Source organism: Alosa pseudoharengus, unplaced genomic scaffold, assembly GCF_046254945.1.
Source record: "Alosa pseudoharengus isolate Yale_2024_CS ecotype anadromous, Long Island Sound unplaced genomic scaffold, YU_APseudo_1.1 YU_APseudo_1.1_scf_6, whole genome shotgun sequence".
NCBI lineage: Eukaryota > Metazoa > Chordata > Actinopteri > Clupeiformes > Clupeidae > Alosa > Alosa pseudoharengus.
The window spans coordinates 12,330,171-12,351,493 of NW_027468848.1; the positions used below are offsets into that span (position 1 = coordinate 12,330,171).

At 37.4% G+C, this 21,323-nt stretch overlaps 2 protein-coding genes across 3 annotated transcripts; both read right to left on the minus strand.

Annotated features, from left to right (window-relative positions):
- Positions 1-1,626: 1,626 nt before the first annotated feature.
- Positions 1,627-6,249, minus strand: LOC143105704 (CD209 antigen-like protein C). Of its 2 annotated transcripts, none has more exons than XM_076269786.1 (6): positions 6,137-6,249; positions 4,376-4,453; positions 3,780-3,878; positions 3,270-3,397; positions 2,979-3,049; positions 1,627-2,376 (listed from the first exon to the last, which is right to left on the minus strand). In XM_076269786.1, the coding sequence occupies exons 1-6, from the start codon at positions 6,234-6,236 to the stop codon at positions 2,250-2,252; spliced, it is 603 nt and encodes a 200-aa protein (XP_076125901.1). In that variant the 5' UTR covers positions 6,237-6,249; the 3' UTR covers positions 1,627-2,249. The 2 variants fall into 2 exon arrangements, with proteins under 2 accessions (XP_076125901.1, XP_076125900.1); XM_076269785.1 differs by having other exon boundaries at positions 2,949-3,049.
- A 3,584-nt stretch (positions 6,250-9,833) lies between these two features.
- Positions 9,834-12,626, minus strand: LOC143105705 (C-type lectin domain family 4 member E-like). Its single transcript, XM_076269787.1, has 5 exons — positions 12,605-12,626; positions 12,009-12,107; positions 11,499-11,626; positions 11,182-11,252; positions 9,834-10,552 (listed from the first exon to the last, which is right to left on the minus strand). The coding sequence occupies exons 2-5, from the start codon at positions 12,067-12,069 to the stop codon at positions 10,426-10,428; spliced, it is 387 nt and encodes a 128-aa protein (XP_076125902.1). The 5' UTR covers positions 12,070-12,107; positions 12,605-12,626; the 3' UTR covers positions 9,834-10,425.
- Between the last annotated feature and the right edge of the window lie 8,697 nt (positions 12,627-21,323).

The following is a 21,323-nucleotide window of genomic DNA, read 5'->3' on the forward strand; positions in this document are numbered from 1 at the left end:
ACTACAGCTTTACTACTGTTTTACTACTGTCCACAGCCTAATGTTTTACTGCTACACTGTTTTTCATGCTATATTAGCACACATGACCGATGGCTTCTGCTACAATACTGAATGGCTGTAACCCTATTACCTCAACCTATTCTTGCACTGACATAGTTTTTTATATTACCTTGTCTACATTATACTTTACTCTCTTATTTGTCCATATTATCTATGCTGCATGGTCTCTAGACCTTATTCTTGCACTGTTGCACTGTTGGACTGTTGGACTTTTTGCACCTTCACCATGACACTCTCTTGAGCACCTTACCATGCACACAGAACTACAGGACTACTGTTGGACTACTTTTTGCACCTTCACCATGACACTCACTCTCTTGAGCACCTCATCATGCACACAGAACTACAGGACTACTGTTGGACTGCTTTTTGCACCTTCACCATGACACTCACTCTCTTGAGCACCTACCATGCACACAGAACTACAGGACTACTGTTGGACTACTTTTTGCACCTTCACCATGACACTCACTCTCTTGAGCACCTCATCATGCAGAACTACAGGCCAGTCCCGGCCCTGTCACTGCAAGCGTCTCATGCTTGATCACCCTCAAGCACACTGTGGATTTTTAAATTTTATTTATATAGTATATTTAGTATTTAGTTTTTCTTATCTTCTACTGTCTCTATTGTACAGTGGAGTTTAGTTATATGTTTAAACTTATATTTACCATTTCTGCTGTAAGTGCATGTTATGTGTGATGCCTGTATGTTACTGAGACCTTGAATTTCCCCTTGGGGATCAATAAAGTATCTATCTATCTATCTATCTATCTATCTATCTATCTATCTATCTAATGCCGTGCATATCATATTTGAGACATACATTTCTGAGACCCATTGCATCACCATGAGATATAAACTTTGCATAAAAACCCTGTTGTATACAATCTATTACTTGTCCACTGCCCCCTGTTGGATACCTTTTGCACTACAACAATTCTGACGTGGTTTGTTAGAATTCAAAATGGCGGAATCTCATTAGTACCCTGCTGATTATGTAAAGGTCAAGGATATTGGTAATTTTATACTTTTATGGTGAGATTTACCTTAACATATTTATCAATATTTTAAGATAAAAAATTACTTTGTTCAAAAAACTTAGAAATTTCTGAAAATTGTAAAATATAGTTTGGTGTAAAATCGAGCAGAAAATGTTTGTATCAAAATTGATACAGCAGGTATTTAGTGGTAAATCTTTCAATGGGCATAGTATTTTTTTTCTGAATGTTATATGTATATTATGTCTTTAATAGTCCATAATACAGTGTTTTAATGAATCAATTACACAATTTACAGATTGAAATCTGATATTTACAACAAATAATTAATAACTCTTATTCATAATTCATAAATATCTATGCTATGGCTAATTTATAGATGGCTAAAAGGGAAAAGTCTAAAAGGAAGTTCTCTACTGAATACATGTAGCTAATACCCCCCCACACACACACACACATACACACCTTCTTTCTTTCTACTTTCTTATGCTGATCATATCATTGTGATTATGCTTGCTGGCCAGGATTCAAACATTAAAACATCCTTCCTTTCTTCAAGCGGGAATTATTTAATGTCAATTTATTTATTGGTTAAAATAGCTGATATTAGTCATTCATAAAAGAAGTAACTTCAAATGTCTTTGTAAGACGTAGCACAATACCAAGATATTTTCACATTAGACCAAGTGAGAATACACACATTGTACCAGACATAAAACAAATGATCAGAGAAGGCTTCATAAGACATAGAGAAGAGAAAATTCCTATTGTGACAAATATACAGTACCCGTCAGAAGTTTGGCATTATCATAACCATCTTTATGAGGTATAATCACATGGAATGCTTCTGAATTAATATGATTGAAAGAAAAGCAGACTCAGCATGTATGGGAACTCCTTCAAGACTGTTGGAAAAGCATTCCAGATGTCTACCTAAAGATGGTTGAGAGAATGTCAAGTGTGTGAAAATCTCATCGATGCAAAATTAAGCTACTAGTCTAAAATCTAAAACATGTCTTTGTTTACACTTTTCTTGCTTACATAATTCTATATACCAGTACATATACTATTTCATAGTTTTAACCTTATTGGTTTTGATTCTACAATGGTCGAAATAATGAAAAATCCATGAACAACTGTCCAAACTTTTGACTGGTGTATCTTCTGATATATGGTGTCATGGAAAATCTATATTTGTCTTTCACAAGTCCATCTAAAGTGTAGTGAGCAAGGTGCATCATTCCATTGTTTTCCATAAGTCTTGGCACAGTCTTCACCCTTAGCATCATTGTTGGGTTCATTTTCCATCCAGAACCTAGAACAAATGAAGCGACAACATAAACTTACAAACATTTGCTACTGGTTACAGAGCCCAGGAGGTGTCATTGTTTTGTATATCGAAAGAATGTGTGCTCGTAGTACAAAATCGTGCGCTCGTCTTAATAAGTAGTGCACTCGTTTTAATAAATAGTGTGCTCGTTTTAGTAAATAGGCTGCTCATTTTACTAAATTATGCGCTCATTTTACAAAAACAATTAATTTTAAAAAATGAGGGCATGATTTAATAAAAATGAGCACACATTTTAGTAAAATAAGCACACACTTTAGTAAAATGAGTGCACATTCCCTCTATACACAAATGACACCTCCGGGGTTCTGTAATTGGTGCAACATACAAGCGTTGCTTTTATTTGTTATCAGCATTATTACATGTCATTCTCTGTTATATAGTTTTATATAGATATCGAATTAAAATGTATCGTCATTATCTCAGGAAAAAAAAGTCATTTAAGTCAAGATCTCCCAGAAACAGAGTCTACATCACATGCTTATGGCATTTTAGGGATTCCCCAGGTTGCCAATATTATTTAAGATGTATTTTCTTACTTTGTGATTGGTAGAGTCCCATCAACCCACTTCCACTCCCCCTCTATCTCACTGTCTGTCAGGCCAATCCAGGTGTCACGGAAACGTGCTGAGATGAACTCCTTTCATTGAAAAAGAATGGAAATGTCTAATTCATTAAAGACTTTGAAGATTTTACAGATATATTTAAAGCGCATGTGTGTCATTGTCACAAAAACATCTGGAAAGCACTTCAGCAATATTTTGACAAATACGGTAACTACACAAGTACAACCAACTGACTGACTGTCCATCAATCCTTACATCTATCACACACACACACACACACACACACACACACACCTGTTCCTCTTTGCTGTTGATAATCACCAGGTCAGCTCCTCTCTGTCTACAGTCCTTCCTGGACATAGTCCAGTTTCTGGTCTCAATGGAGAAGAAATAGAGGCTGGATTGGAAACTCTTCCATCCCACTGGCAGGATGTAATAAGAATCAATTAGAACTGACAGCTGAAACAAAAGCCTCCCATTAACAAAATAACCACTGGTTAAAGATCAGTGATCATGTCTCTTATTGGTCAGGTTGTTGACACTTGTAAACTTGGCTGAAAGACCGTTTGTTACTTGTTATACTCATGCATTGCTCATGTCTGTCTGCTTATTGCAGCTGAAGTTCTCACAGTGAAGTTTCAGAAACAGATCAGTGTCCCTCACCATCACCAATAATTGCACATGCCAATAGAATCACACCTGTGCTAACTGTGCTGTGAAATCATTTTTATTGGGTAAACGTTTGGATTGTACAACATACTCTTTCACTTCATTACAAGACAACAATACCAGATTCATACTCACCAAGGTCATCAAGCTCCTTAAGAAGCCTGTCTCTTTCTTCAACCAGCGAGCCGTATCCCATCTGACACTCCTGTCCGTCATTGGTCAGGTTGTTGATGTCTGTAAATTTAGTTTATCAAAGACAGACTTTGTTGTTTGTATGTCTGTCTGCTTATTAACTGAAGGAATGAGAAATTCTAAAACGTACAGTTCCGGTCCTTGATTGTGATTGGCTGAATCATGTTTGATGCCGTTGTAAAATCCAGCACAAACATACACCTTGACCACATTCCGTTCTATATTACTGCGCTACCATAACTTTAATTTAACATTCAGATAGAGGAAATATATTTCTTGGCGGAAGAATGATTATCTAGGAATAATTCGTTATATTTCTAGTTGCTGTATATCTTTACTTTATGAAACTTTGTCAGGTATTTATAGTAACAGTTTTAGAAAAGCAATAAGCCCCGAGAGGACGTAGGTTACGCTGATTCTACAACAGCTAAGGGGCGTTGTTAGGAACGACGCACTAGCGGAGTACATAAACCCACCTTAGCTGTTGTAGAATCAGTGTAACCTACGTCCTCTCGGGGCTTATTGCTTAAGTAACTCACAGAGGAGACGCAGAGTGATGTTCAGAGTCACTTGAAGGAGACACAGCAGCCCAAAGGACACTCCAACTATACGGCAGGCTAAAATAAAAATCACACAAAAAATGTTGGTATTTTATTATCACGCAACAAAAGTTTCTTTTAGCTCAATCATGTAACTGTAGATGACAGAAGAAAAGAGCAGTTTGAGGTTCAGTGTCATGCTCAAGGACACCTTGACATGGTCAAAAGGAGTCGGGTCCAACTCCATTTTCTGGGCCTTCCTGTTGCTCATCTACCTCCTGAGCCACCGCCACCCCAGGCATGTCTCACACTCACAGTCAAACTGAAACTGCCTCTCACACACACACACACACACATGCATGCACAAACACAAACACACACACACACTCACACTGGCAGTGGATACATGTGTGTACAGACAGAGACACACACACACACACACACACACATACGGTACATAAGCAAAGATTTGAGTATCAAACCGAGCATGTATGACTTGCTATTTACAAGGAGAGTTGCGGTCATAATATCTAGTTGACCTTCCTTTTTTTGTTTTGTTCACACATCTTTTCTCAGCTTTTGGCAGCTTTCTGCTTCCTCAAATTAGATGGTGTGAAACACGAGGGTAGTTATGCTATCTAATAAAAGCTTGGTTACAAACTATGGGGAAAATAATATTTTCTGTAACACTAACTCACAGGTTACAGAAATTGTTTTTTAAAAGCAGCACTATGTAGCAATATGCCACTTTTTGTGTTTTCATGGGCAACTAAACACTCTGGTATCGTCTTCAGATTCATGTTGATGGTGCATGGTTATATAAAGGATAAATGGCATCCGTTGTTACCACAACCATTCAGGCTATGCATAATCCTTTAGTTCTATGATTGGAGATGGTAAAATCAGGGACAAAATTGCATCTTGGTCACCCGAAAATCCTGCCATCATTCAGTAAATGCAATCAAAATAGTTTTGAATGTGAATGGCTTCAGATAACCCTTTAGTCTACAATTAAGATTTAGTTGTTGTACTGTATTACCATTTAGTATTACCATATATTACAACCTTTTACTACAACCCTCAATATACCCACAGTGACAGTAGTAGTGTTTTTAGTTGGCTTCATCCCAATGTATCAAGATAGGTACAAGCATTGATTTAGATAAAGCGAATAATATATCTGTGGGATTGAAATGCTACTTGGTGAATTTGGGAAGCTGGTGTTGTCTCAGAGTTATAGGCCCATAATAACACAAGCACTTCATATAGAAAATCTAAGACCTACAGACTATTAGCCTATTTAAGAATCTATCAGTCTACATTTAATACATTTTATTGTCATTTTATTGCAGTGTGTTTTTCTTTTTTGTCTACTTTTATTCTGCGTTCACAGTTCAGTTGCTAATTACACTTGGAGCATGATTATCGCTAGCTTGCATGTATGCAGTATAGCATGTGTGCGTATTACATTACACATTTTGGCTGAAAAAAGAACACACACACACACACACACACACACACCTACTGTACAGATGAAAATACAAATATATTATATTCCTAATAAATTTATAACATAAACATGTTGATTTTATGTAACATGTCCTAACTGAAACTTCAATTCTAAACCTATAAGATGAAAAACAACGACTTTAAGAACTGTCATCATATTAATTATTCATAATTAAATTATTTACATTTCTAAATGTGTCCTATGCCGAGTGTAGGCCTATGTGTAGTGTGAGCCTTCGTTTATGTACCTACCTCTCAGCTGGTTTGATCCTGCATTTGCTGATGTGTTCAAAATCTCTCTGTTGTCTTTTCTGTGATAATGATCATTATAGTCTTCCATCTCCATACGCATCTACTCTGCCTTTGATGATCTAATGCACAAGTTTAACCAGCACACGTATATAGCTGCTCAGTATTGTTGCACAATTGTGTTGTGTCTTAAAGTAGGAAGTTAGCCTAGTTAAACTTTCCCCCACCCTAAACCATCAGCTAACCACCAAGTCACTTTACAGCTGTTACTGATCAACACATTAATTACTTTTTTGAGGTCTTGAGAGGTAATTTGAAGTCTAGTTACCAAACCTTCGATATCACACACACACACACACACACACACCACAGGTGGTCACCTTATTTCTGCTATGTTATAGGACACATGTAGCCTCTACTTTCCCCTCACAAATTATGACTTATCAACAGGTCTTTTCAATGTATTTTTGTACATGCACTTCTCGCATGAAGTGGAAAAAAATAGGAGTCCCTTTTATTCTCTAGCTGGGTTGTGGCCAGGGCTTTGAACCGGTTCAAGGAACGAAAACGAAAACCGGGAACTATTTGTATTTTACAGGGAACAGAAACGAAACCGGAAACGTTATTATTTTTTATGTTCTGGAACAGGAACACTTATTTAAAAATAATGGTAACCGGTTAATACCGGTTTTATTTCGTTCCTCAAGTAATTCTTTTCCTGCGCACGTTACCATGATGGCTGAGGTTCACTTCCTGTGTGACATCACATCAGACATTCGCTGACTGAATGGAGAGATAGCGGTGGATTACAAAGTCTCCAACTCCACATCTTAAATAAGAGGTAAATTATGATCCATCGTTAATTAAAACGCTCATTCCAAACACAATATCAATAGCTATATTTGTCGACTCCACGTTAATGATGGACTAGCGAACATTTGGCTAAATGGCCTTTCCCCCCGACAGTTGGAATTTGTTGTTGCCCGAGAGGCATAACCACGTGTCTTAATAATGTGGTTACGTTTGTGTGGAAATTTTCTCTTTTAACAAAAAACTACACATTTCAAATAATTGTAGGCCTATTTAATTATTATTATTATTAATAATATAATTATTATTATTTAATAATGGTTGTAATATTATTACATTTGGTTTAAGCTGGATGAGAAAGATGTCACATAATTCTATAGCATTAAACAGCTGACAGGAACGAAATTAACCGTTCCGGGAACAGTATTTTTCTGTTCTAACCGGTTCGGGAACGTCAATTTATTGGTGGAACTCATAACCGGAAACGTTATAATTCCGTTTCTGTTCGGAACGAACCGATTGGAAAAAAAAATCTCAAAGGCCTGGTTGTGGCTGCATAGCAGTTTGAGCAGATGCAACATACGCAATGTGTTCAAACCTTATGTCATATGAGAGTTTGGACGTTATCTTACATTATGCAATTTTCCTTTCCAATCACACAAAGTATCACACTGTTTAACGTTGTTAACGATGTGTAAAAAACACACAAAATAACATAATTTTCAAAAAGTTCCTCCCCCCCTTTTTGCCTGTATTGTGACAGGACTGTGAAGGGAGAGACAGGAAGCGGGTAGAAGAGAGATGGGGTGGGATCAGGAAATGACCCGCACTTGGACCAAAAATGTGGTATGGGCGCTGTGGCGCCCCCCAAAAATTATCATCATAAAGCATGAAATAAATACCTTGAAAGTCATTGTGGCAATGGTGTTTATCACAGATAAGAAGAAAGACCTGGTGTTATTATTCATAGTAATTATTTAATAATTTATTGTATTCAGAATTTATCATTTGGATACCAGATAGCTAGGTCTATTTAAAGACAATGCCCCACCTTGATCAGAAATGTTCTATACGCTTAATATAAGAGTGCATTGTGTTTGTCGGTATCAGTGTTGGGAGTAATGCGTTACAAAGTAACGCGTTACTGTAATTCCACTACTTTTAGTGGTAACGAGCATGTAACGAAGTATTTTTGTAAATCCAGTAACGCAATTACAATTACTGAAATTTCAAAGACTTCGTTACTTGCGTTACTCTGTTGATCTTGAATGAACCACTGCAGACAAGATGCACATTTGCTGCTTTGTCTCCCGACCTTAGCTGTGTTTCCAGCAATTGTGTTTCATGTTTAGATTGCAGATGCATTCTTTACAGTTAATAGGAGTTATTTCGGATTTATGCTAAAACACACAAGAGTGCATTATGCTACAATTTAAATGGGCATCTTAAAAGCCTTTCCCCTTTCGTTTCCATCTCGTAAGCTCCACTACAGTAAAAGCGCATTGTTGTTTATCTCCGCTCTTTTTCGCCTATTGCGCAAAAGCCTCGTTATATCAATTTCTCATTCTTACAACATAGCCACGCCACAACACCAATAGGCTATACGGTAGCCTATATATAGCCTTGGCACAAGCAAGCAGACGTTTAACTCGAGAGGAAAATGCAGATTTCACTTACCAGATAAAGAAACCTCCAAATAGCCTACCGTACGTAACAGCGACTTGAGTTATTTGCACAGTAGGCTATGTTTACATCGGAATTGACGTCCATGGTGTGGATTCATTTGTCTGCGACGGAACATGCAACTTCTCTCTGGAACACCTTATCAGCTGAAGAGTAACCTTCTGCATAGTGCGCGACAATCCCAAACTCTCGGATGCATTAGAACTTATTTCGGTAGGTCAGCACTTGTGCAGCGCAGGCTTTTCCCAAACTGGTGGTGCTTAAAATGCTATCTAATACAACTGTGTTCAAAGCAGGATGAGGATAACCTAAGGTTATGTGTGGGTGAGCAGACAATAACTGCTTTGAAAATAGGCCTTTTAACATTGTTTCACATTACATCCCATTGAACGAATTCCATGTAGCCTACAGAAGGATTGCAATAATAATAATAATAACTTATTACTATATTGCAGAAGGCAAGTAGTAGGCAAGCAGTAGGCAGTGTACTGTACATATCTATCAAACCACCTAGATGGTGAGGGTGGCGCAAAACAAGGTCAGGGAGGCCTTCATGCATTGTAGAATGTTTTGTGGTCGGAAAAAGTTTGAAAACTCATGCACAAGGCTATTGATTTGAAGGCCCGTTGAAACTACAATAAATAGGTCCAAAAATTAGGTTTATTGTGTGTGTGACTGTTCAGTACTGTTCATATTGACATTTTAAAATCAGACTTAAAAGTAACTCAAAAGTTACTTTCTCTAGTAACTAATTACTTTTGATATACAGTAATTGGTAACGTAATTGAATTACTTTTGAAAGAAGTAACTAGTAACTGTAACTAATTACTAATTTTCAGTAACTTGCCCAACACTGGTCGGTATCAGTCTTTAAAATCCCATATCAGTTGGGGTCTACTCAGGATGCATGATTAGAGGATGTAATAATCAATGTTCCAGCTTCAGTCCAATCTGATTGGATATCTGGCAATGTAGAATTGTTTGCCGGCTGTCTTAGAGTGTTAGCAGTCAAATAGGTCTACAGTGTGAGCACCACAATCAGGATTGAAACGCACAGTGTGTGCTACCATATCGTATGCGACAGAATAAAAAGCAGTGTCTCCCTGTCTTAGGTGGGACCTACAACAGTAAATTGTAACAGTATAAGGCACCATTGCTGGATTGATCAACACGCTTTATTGACGATGTTTCAGTGGCAGACTTTTTATGGCTTGGTAAACATCTAAACATATTAGTTAAAATAGCTGATATATTAGTGATTTATAAAAGAAGTAACTTCATATGTCTTTGAAAGAAGTAGGACAGTACCGACACATTAGGTCAACATTATACCAGACATAAAACAAACTATCAGAGAAGGCTTAAAAAGACATAGAGAAGAGAAAATTCCTATTGTGACAAATATACAGTACATTATTATAACCATCTTTATGAGGTATAATCACATGGAATGCTTCTGAATTAATATGATTGAAAGAAAAGCAGACTCAGCATGTATGGGAACTTCTTCAAGACTGTTGGAAAAGCATTCCAGATGTCTACCTAAAGATGGTTGAGAGAATGTCAAGTGTGTGAAAATCTCATTGATGCAAAATGAGGCTACTAGTCTAAAATCTAAAACATGTCTTTGTTTACACTTTTCTTGCTTACATAATTCTATATACCGTTACATATACTATTTCATAGTTTTGACCTTATTGGTTCTGATTCTACAATGGTCGAAATAAAGAAAAATCCATGAACAACTGTGTCCAAACTTTTGACTGGTGTATCTTCTGATATATGGTGTCATGGAAAATCTATATTTGTCTTTCACAAGTCCATCTTAAGTCTAGTGAGCAAGGTGCATCATTCCATTGTTTTCCATAAGTCTTGACACAGTCTTCACCCTTATCAGCATTGTTGGGTTCATTTTCCATCCAGAACCTAGAACAAATGAAGCGACAACATAAACTTAAACATTTGTTATTGGTTACAGAGCCCAGGAGGTGTCATTGTCAAGATTTTTGTTTTGTATATCGAGAGAATGTGTGCTCATAGTACAAAATCGTGCGCTCGTCTTAATAAGTAGTGTGCTCGTTTTAATAAATAGTGTGGTGTGCTCATTTTAATAAATTGTGTGCTCGTTTTAGTAAATAGGCTGCTCATTTTACTAAATTGTGCACTCATATTATAACAAATTAAAATAAGCGCACACTTTAGTAAAATGAGCACACACTTTAGTAAAATGAGCACACACTTTAGTAAAAGGAGTGCACATTCCCTCGATATACACAAATGACACCTCCGGGGCTCCGTAATTGGTGCTACATACAAGCTTAGCTTTTATTTGTTATCAGCATTATTACATGTCATTCTCTGTTATATAGTTTTATATAGATATCGAATTAAAATGTATCATCATTATCTCAGGAAAAAAAAGTCATTTAAGTCAAGATCTCCCAGAAACAGAGTCTACATCACATGCTTATGGCATTTTAGGGATTCCCCAGGTTGCCAATATTATTTAAGATGTATTTTCTGACTTTGTGATTGGTAGAGTCCCATCAACTCACTTCCACTCCCCCTCTATCTCACTGTCTGTCAGGCCAATCCAGGTGTCACGGAAACGTGCTGAGATGAACTCCTTTCATTGAAAAAGAATGGAAATGTCTAATTCATTAAAGACTTTGAAGATTTTACAGATATATTTAAAGCGCATGTGTGTCATTGTCACAAAAACATCTGGAAAGCACTTCAGCAATATTTTGACAAATACGGTAACTACACAAGTACAACCAACTGACTGACTGTCCATCAATCCTTACATCTATCACACACACACACACACACACACACACACACACACACACACACACACACACACACACACCTGTTCCTCTTTGCTGTTGATAATCACCAGGTCAGCTCCTCTCTGTCTACAGTCCTTCCTGGACATAGTCCAGTTTCTGTCCTCAATGGAGAAGAAATAGAGGCTGGACTGGAAACTCTTCCATCCCACTGGCAGGATGTAATAAGAATCAATTAGAACTGACAGCTGAAACAAAAGCCTCCCATTAACAAAATAACCACTGGTTAAAGATCAGTGATCATGTCTCTTATTGGTCAGGTTGTTGACACTTGTAAACTTGGCTGAAAGGCCGTTTGTTACTTGTTATACTCATGCATTGCTCATGTCTGTCTGCTTATTGCAGCTGAAGTTCTCACAGTGAAGTTTCAGAAACAGATCAGTGTCCCTCACCATCACCAATAATTGCACATGCCAATAGAATCACACCTGTGCTAACTGTGCTGTGAAATCATTTTTATTGGGTAAACGTTTGGATTGTACAACATACTCTTTCACTTCATTACAAGACAACAATACCAGATTCATACTCACCAAGGTCATCAAGCTCCTTAAGAAGCCTGTCTCTTTCTTCAACCAGCGAGCCGTATCCCATCTGACACTCCTGTCCGTCATTGGTCAGGTTGTTGATGTCTGTAAATTTAGTTTATCAAAGACAGACTTTGTTGTTTGTATGTCTGTCTGCTTATTAACTGAAGGAATGAGAAATTCTAAAACGTACAGTTCCGGTCCTTGATTGTGATTGTCTGAATCACGTTCGATGCCGTTGTAAAATCCAGCACAAACATACACCTTGACCACATTCCGTTCTATATTACTGCTCTACCACAACTTTAATTTAACATTCAGATAGAGGAAATATATTTCTTGGCGGAAGAATGATTATCTAGGAATAATTCGTTATATTTCTAGTTGCTGTATATCTTTACTTTATGAAACTTTGTCAGGTATTTATAGTAACAGTTTTAGAAAAGCAATAAGCCCCGAGAGGACGTAGGTTACGCTGATTCTACAACAGCTAAGGGGCGTTGTTAGGAACGACGCACTAGCGGAGTACATAAACCCACCTTAGCTGCTGTAGAATCAGTGTAACCTACGTCCTCTCGGGGCTTATTGCTTAAGTAACTCACAGAGGAGACGCAGAGTGATGTTCAGAGTAGTCACTTGAAGGAGACACAGCAGCCCAAAGGACACTCCAACTATACGGCAGGCTAAAATAAAAATCACACAAAAAATGTTGGTATTTTATTATCACGCAACAAAAGTTTCTTTTAGCTCAATCATGTAACTGTAGATGACAGAAGAAAAGAGCAGTTTGAGGTTCAGTGTCATGCTCAAGGACACCTTGACATGGTCAAAAGGAGTCGGGTCCAACTCCATTTTCTGGGCCTTCCTGTTGCTCATCTACCTCCTGAGCCACCGCCACCCCAGGCATGTCTCACACTCACAGTCAAACTGAAACTGCCTCTCACACACACACACACACACATGCATGCACAAACACAAACACACACACACACTCACACTGGCAGTGGATACATGTGTGTACAGACAGAGACACACACACACACACACACACATACGGTACATAAGCAAAGATTTGAGTATCAAACCGAGCATGTATGACTTGCTATTTACAAGGAGAGTTGCGGTCATAATATCTAGTTGACCTTCCTTTTTTTGTTTTGTTCACACATCTTTTCTCAGCTTTTGGCAGCTTTCTGCTTCCTCAAATTAGATGGTGTGAAACAAGAGGGTAGTTATGCTATCTAATAAAACCTTGGTTACAAACTATGGGGAAAATAATATTTTCTGTAACACTAACTCACAGGTTACAGAAATTGTTTTTTAAAAGCAGCACTATGTAGCAATATGCCACTTTTTGTGTTTTCATGGGCAACTAAACACTCTGGTATCGTCTTCAGATTCATGTTGATGGTGCATGGTTATATAAAGGATAAATGGCATCCGTTGTTACCACAACCATCCAGGCTATGCATAATCCTTTAGTTCTATGATTGGAGATGGTGAAATCAGGGACAAAATTGCATCTTGGTCACCCGAAAATCCTGCCATCATTCAGTAAATGCAATCAAAATAGTTTTGAATGTGAATGGCTTCAGATAACCCTTTAGTCTACAATTAAGATTTAGTTGTTGTACTGTATTACCATTTAGTATTACCATATATTACAACCTTTTACTACAACCCTCAATATACCCACAGTGACAGTAGTAGTGTTTTTAGCAAATAATATATCTGTGGGATTGAAATGCTACTTGGTGAATTTGGGAAGCTGGTGTTGTCTCAGAGTTATAGGCCCATAACACAAGCACTTCATATAGAAAATCTAAGACCTACAGACTATTAGCCTATTTAAGAATCTATCAGTCTACATTTAATACATTTTATTGTCATTTTATTGCAGTGTGTTTTTCTTTTTTGTCTACTTTTATTCTGCGTTCACAGTTCAGTTGCTAATTACACTTGGAGCATGATTATCGCTAGCTTGCATGTATGCAGTATAGCATGTGTGCGTATTACATTACACATTTTGGCTGAAAAAAGAACACACACACACACACACACACACCTACTGTACAGATGAAAATACAAATATATTATATTTCTAATAAATTTATAACATAAACATGTTGATTTTATGTAACATTTCCTAACTGAAACTTCAATTCTAAACCTATAAGATGAAAAACAACGACTTTAAAAACTGTCATTATATTAATTATTCATAATTAAAATATTTACATTTCTAAATGTGTCCTATGCCGAGTGTAGGCCTATGTGTAGTGTGAGCCTTCGTTTATGTACCTACCTCTCAGCTGGTTTGATCCTGCATTTGCTGATGTGTTCAAAATCTCTCTGTTGTCTTTTCTGTGATAGTGATCATTATAGTCTTCCATCTCCTCCATACGCATCTATGCTGCCTTTGATGATCTAATGCACAAGTTTAACCAGTACACGTATACTGTATGCTGCACATTGTTGCACATTTGTGTTGTGTCTTAAAGTAGGAAGTTAGCCTAGTTAAACTTTCCCCCACCCTAAACCATCAGCTAACCACAAACTCACTGTACAGCTGTTGCTGATCAACACATTATTTACTTTTTTGAGGTCTTGAGAGGTAATTTGAAGTCTAGTTATCAGACCTCCGACATCACACACACACACACACACACACACACACACACACACACACACACACACACACCACAGGTGGTCACCTTATTTCTGCTATGTTATAGGACACATGTAGCCTCTACTTTCCCCTCACAAATTATGACTTATCAACTGGTCTTTTCAGTGTATTTTTGCACAGAACCACACAACCAGAGTCCCTTTTATTCTCTAGCTGGGTTGCGGCTGCAGAGCAGTTCGAGCAGATGCAACAATGCAATGTGTTCAAACCTTATGTCATATGAGAGTTTGGATGCTATCTTAGGGCTGCAGCTATCGATTATTTTTGTAATCGATTAATCTAGCACTTTTTTCGATTGATTAATCATATATTTTTTATTTATTTTTTGCATTTTAAACAACCAATACAAATAATGCATAACGAAAATGATGTGGCTGTAAAATGATCAAGCAATTGGCACAGAGGTATTTATTATAGCTCCAACATTTGGCTCCAAAAATAATTGCAATTTACCCATTTAGTGTTTATCAGTGCCAGTGCCAACAATTAAATAATGTTAAAAATGCTCTCTATAAAATTGCAGCCTCTTGTGCATGACTGAGCTGGGCGGACAAAGCTGTCCATACTATGTTGTAAAGTGCTGAGAGGGAGAAGTAGAGGGAAAGCAATTGAATTTATTAATATGCACAACAAGTTTCATGCTGTAATCTAGCCCTGACATCAAAGTAAATATAGATAGATAGATAGATAGATAGATAGATACAGTAGATAGATACTTTATTGATATTGATAGGCTACTAACAAATAATTTTACCATTAGGCTACTAAAAAATAGCCTACCATTAGGCTACGTAAGGGATAATGTATAGAATGCCAGTCATTATTGGGAAAATAAGTCCCGACAGGGCGAGCCGGACCCCGAAGCGCAGCAGAGGGGTCTTGTTCCGCCTTGAAGGGACTTATTTTCCCAATAATGACCGGCATTCTATACATTATCCCTTACGTAGCCTAATGGTAGGCTATTTTACTAATAATTTTACCATTAGGCTACTAAAAAAATATTTCTGGGGTGAGCCTATTTGCTATGGTTACCTAGCAATTTGTGTGTGTGTCCACGCATGCTGTGCGTGAGGGAGAGTGAGCGAGACAAGGTGAGGGTGCATGCATGTGCGTAGGCCTATGTGAAGAAGGGGTTCTTTTTTAGGCATACTCTCTTGCAATTGAACGTGAAAGTTTACTGCTTAAAAACATCAAAGCTAAACATCATATCACGACATCACTACAAATACAGTATGCAATTAAAATCAGCGAACATCAATGTATAGGCTACGAAGATAGATACAGTGTTGGGTCAGATTACTTTGAAATGTAATCCATTACTGAGTACAGACTACATGCCAATTTTTGTAATCAGTAACAAAAAACATAAAAAGACCATGGCACCCTTGACAGGGACAACAAGGAAGCGGTCATCCTCAGCTGCACTCTGAATTACAGTCTCAGTCCCTGCCCTGTCATGCTTGATCATCCTTAAGCATCCTTAAGCACACTATGTTGATATTTGATTTAGTTTTATAGTATATTTAATATTTAGTATTTTAGTATCATGTTTATCTTCTACTGTTTCTATTGTACAGTGGAGTTTTCTTATTCATATATTACTTTTTCTACTGTAAGTGCATGTTGTGTGTGATGTCTGTATGCTACTGAGACCTTGAATTTCTCCTTGGGGATCAATAGAGTATCTATCTAATCCATTGGATTACAAAAATAATGTAACGTAATCTGTATTTTTGGATTACTTCAAAATAAAAAACTCAAAAATTAAATACATTAAATAAAAAAGACACTCAATCAAGATCATTTTGATGCTACACTGAATAGCATGTCTGCACGCCCAGAATGTTTGGTGTATTTATATTTACATATGTATTATATTATGATTCAAGTAAGGGATAATGGACGACACGGTGGTCTGTTCACAGAAGTTAATGCACGGTCGAGGTTGTAAAACGGCCCCGACGAGAAGCGGTTTAAACCTCGTAGTGCATTAACTTCTGTGAACAGACCACCGTGGAGTCCATTATCCCGCTTATTCCACTGTTGCCACTTCCGTTGTGTTCATTTCCTGTTACAATTTAAACGTTTTAATCGCTAAAACTGTCTTGTTTGTAGAACTAATTTCTTCCGACACATATCAACTAATTTCTCAACTCACAGGACAAACTGCCGTTACTAGTTCTAAATGGATGGTTGCTACGGCCAAAGGCCAGTCGTTAGTTCTATCTCTCCCGCAACGTGACAGTTCATTTAAACTTCACAACGAGTTCGGCGAATTAATATACAAGTGTGATAAGGCCAAAAAATGGATCTACTTCATAGGTGTGCAGATAACATACGGTTAATGGTCGTTCTAAATTACGTAGGACAATGGGAAATTCAACCAAGCAGTGGAATAAGTAATGTTATTCTCACGGGTAGGGGCATGACCCTTTTTGTCTGTTTCAGACGAAGTGATAGAGAAAAAAGTGTATTGAAAAGGCCCTTAGCTCTGTGTGTGCAAGTGTGTGTTGGGATGAAAGATGGCCTACTGATAAGTAAAATGACACTGTCTTCTACATTCCATGTCCATTTCCTCCAATGGGTCTATCTTAAAGGTGCTCTAAGCGATGCTGGCTTGACTTTCAAACAAAACAGAGAGCTAGCTCGTTACTTCCTCGCCCTCCCTCCCATGCTGCTTCCATGAAATTGAAATTCTCCTAAACACGCATCTCGTCTGTGATTTGCTGGAACAGTTTGTTATGTTTTTATGGGCTAGGTTTGCCCTAGTTGTTTTTGTTGCTGTTTTTGGAGCCTGGGCTGTGCACAGAGATCGCGTTTTTTTATACAGTGATTCAGGACACAGACAGCTAGTTTTTGGTTAGGTGATGTTGTAAGTGACAAATGTTTTAGCCTAAAAAACATGAGGCATTAACTGCATATTGACTGCATGATGTAAATCTATTATACTATTTTGTAATTTGTATTTTATTGAGTTGAACAAAATGACTCTGTATTTCCTATCCTATTAAACTACTTTATTGTATCTTTATATTTTAAAAATACTGCAAAATAATTTCTGTGAGACATCTACAGTGCAACTGAAGTTTTCAGACCCTTTCAAGTTTTCCACATTTTGTTATGTTTCAGACTCATCTTAAAATGGATTAAATTATTTTTTTTCTCATTATTCTACATACAATACTCCAACACTCCACAAAGAATGGGATCCAGAGTTCATTTGAAAGGATGAGAGAAGCTTTAAGAACCACCACCATCAATGCAGCTCATTTCCTGGTTTCTTTCACACACACACCGTTGTGAATTGTGGCCAAACAGTTCAGTCTTCATTTCATCAAACCAGATGATTTTACTACTCATGGTCTGAGAGTTGTTGAGGTGCTTTTTGGGAAACTCCTGGCCGAAAAATGACTTCTATCTGTCCATTCTAAGATAAAGGCCTGATTGGTTGAGTGATGCACTGATGTTTGTCCTTCTTTATGCTTCTCTCATCCTCTCAAAGGAACTCTGGATCTCATTCATAGTGACCATTGGGTCCTTGGTTACCTGACTGACCAAGGCCCTTCGTCCCGGATTACTCAATTTGGCTGAGCAGCCAGATCAATGAAGGCTTTTGGTTGTTCCAAACTTTTCCATTTGAGAATGATGGAGGCTACTGTGCTCTTGGGCACTTTCAATGCTGCAGAAATGTTCTTGTATCCTTCCCCAAGATCTGTGTCTTCACACAACCCTGTCTTGCAGGTCTACGGACAATTCACTCGACCCCTTGTGGCTTGGTTTTCACTCTGACATACACCATCAACTGTGAGACCAACTGTGAGATGTGTGCCTCTCCTACTAATGTCCAGTGAAGTCATTTAGGCATAGGTGGACTCCAATCAAGTTGTAGAAGCATCTCAAGGACTTTCTATCTTTGATAGAAGTAGGATGCACCAGAGCTCAATTGCAAGCGTCATAACAAAGGGTCTGAATATTTATGTAAATAGAATATTTCAGTCTTTTATTTTTTATGAACTTATGAAACACTCCAAACACCTGTTTTTTATGGAATGTTGGAGTGTTGTGTGTAGATTGATGAGAATTTTTTTTTTAATCCATTTTAAGATGAGCCTGAAAAATAACAAAATGTGGGAAACTTGAAAGGGACTGAAAACTTTCCTGTTGCACTGTATGATGATGTCATAAAACTACAAACCTACAAACTTTTGAATCAGCTCTGTCCGATTTTTTGTGTAGTTTGAGCAGGCTCGCAACTAGAGCTTGCTAATTATTTCAACCAAAATGTTGTCACATACACAGCTCATTCAGCATCATTACAGTACAACAAAAAATGTATACCATTTATCTTACATCAGTGGTTCTCAGTGTAAGGATCCCAGAATGAAATTAACATTGGGGTACCAAAGGGATCTACTAAAAAAGGGGACTACTACAACAGAGGGGACTGGTGGCCAAAGATCAAAGGGGTTTCCTCGGCTCTGATGTATCATCCTTGGAGGGATGTGGGGGAGCTCCCTCCTAACATTTTATTGCATCAATCTGGTGCAATTCAGAAGAGAAATTCAGAGGTTACACTTGGTTATTTTTATCTGAATGGAAATATTTGTGCTGTAGCCTAAACTATTTTGATCTTCAGAATTTTAACCATGCACACACAGGTGGATTAGTTATGATGATACTGCAATAGGTTCACAACCACAAAGCATATGTGCTGAGTTTCACATTTCAGAAATGGTCAAAAATAGTGTAGCCTACATTTCAGCACTCCATGAAATTATGCAGAAGTGGTCGCTTGTGTCGTCCAGCTAGTTAATCTAAGATAAGATAGTTATCTTGGTTATTGTAATGGCCATCTATACATGCTGTATCTTCCTTTTTCAGGACAGCCTGGACTAGCCATATCTAGGGAAGTATGATAATATTTGCTTATGTCTTATGTCAGGCTTTTTCATTACTTTTTTTTCTTCATATTTTTGCATTAATGTTACTAGGAAGGCAAGGAAGCATGCCAGTAGAAATATTAATATCAGTGTAAGTAGGATTGTCTGGGATCTGGAAATAAGAACCATGATACTCTGTGGCTAATGTATTTCAGTTTGGGAATGTGCGCACATCCAAATTAAGGTGCAGGAGACAAAAGTCCAAGATCCAGTAACAGTGAAGGTCGGCACACACTTGCTCTATGTTTTTTTTTATTTTATTTGACTTCAATCCCCAACACACATGACTTTTCGAGCCCTTCAGCCCTTCATCAGACTTGAACAGACAAAAGACCATCACCATTTTAAATAGGTCATACATTAGGTCACCTGACCCGTATGTACCGGGGTTCACAATACATTGATACATACATCGTCCACCATCCCAATAGTGAATAAATATTTAGAAACATACATTGTATATCAGCAAAATATAAAACATCCTGTATATCAATTCTCTGTAGAAAAATATATCTGTAGAAAAATATATAGCTATATAGAAAGATAGAAAAATAGAAAAATATATATACTTGACACACAGTTTTAACAGAGACTTACATAGCATAAAATCATCTAGACAGACGCACTATCAAGATGTATAATTAGCTAGAAAGTGATCTTATCAATTCTTCCAGGGGTTTCCTTTTATCATGTACATAAGCAGAACATAGCCGACATACTCTGTGGCTAAGCAATTTACAAAAATGTATGTACTGACATAAATAGTTTACATTAAAATACATTATAATTTCGGCCCGAAGTTGGAGACCAAGTAGAAATGTGTTGCAATTTCAAAACCGGATTACTCGGGAACCGCTGTATTGTACAGAGGCATGCTTTCCTCGTATTCGGTAAGGTCTGCTGATTATTGTGATATAGGGTTTGCCATGTTTTGAGTGAAAAGTTTGTGAGATATTTCACCGAGAGTGATGGGTGTGCAGAATGTAAATATGAGGCGAGACACGGCAGGTGAAAACATAGTTTTTTCATGCACTGGTCAATTTCGAGATTTTGGGCTAATTTGCTACCTTAGCATGTATTCTTTCACACTACTACAACAACAAAGCCCGATTTACACATTTAGGTGTTTATTTCATTACATTTTGTCTACTCGCGCCTGTATATTTCTCCTAAATTCACCAAAAGTTAGTCTTCTAACGTTTCATGCTCTACCGCGACCGTGATACATGTGTAGTACCATTGGAAAGCTGTTTTTCCTGCATGACGTTGTGCTATCCAAATATGGACACTTCCTTTGTAACCGCAACCAATCGCGAAAGTTCAAAGGCGAGTCTAGGCTGAGAACGGAATCTCTTGGCTGTGTTCCAAGGCTGTTTTCTCAAATTGAGTTTTTATCATTTTCCAGTAGAAACATCTCAGCCTATGTAGCACCTATGTACACCAAACTTTCCAGATATACACTTAGCAGTATTCTGAAGATATTTACAGAGGGATTTGTTAATAAATCATTCCTGGCCTGATTTATGTGACATTTTAATAAAAAATATAAGGCAAAAATCGATTTTTTAAGGCTATGGACAGTATATTCTGATTTCCTAGGTAATGAAAGCAGATATCCTGAAATCCCTCTGTAATTTTATTTTTATCTTGTATGCAAACAAAATGAAAGAATAATTTTGTACCAGGCTTTAT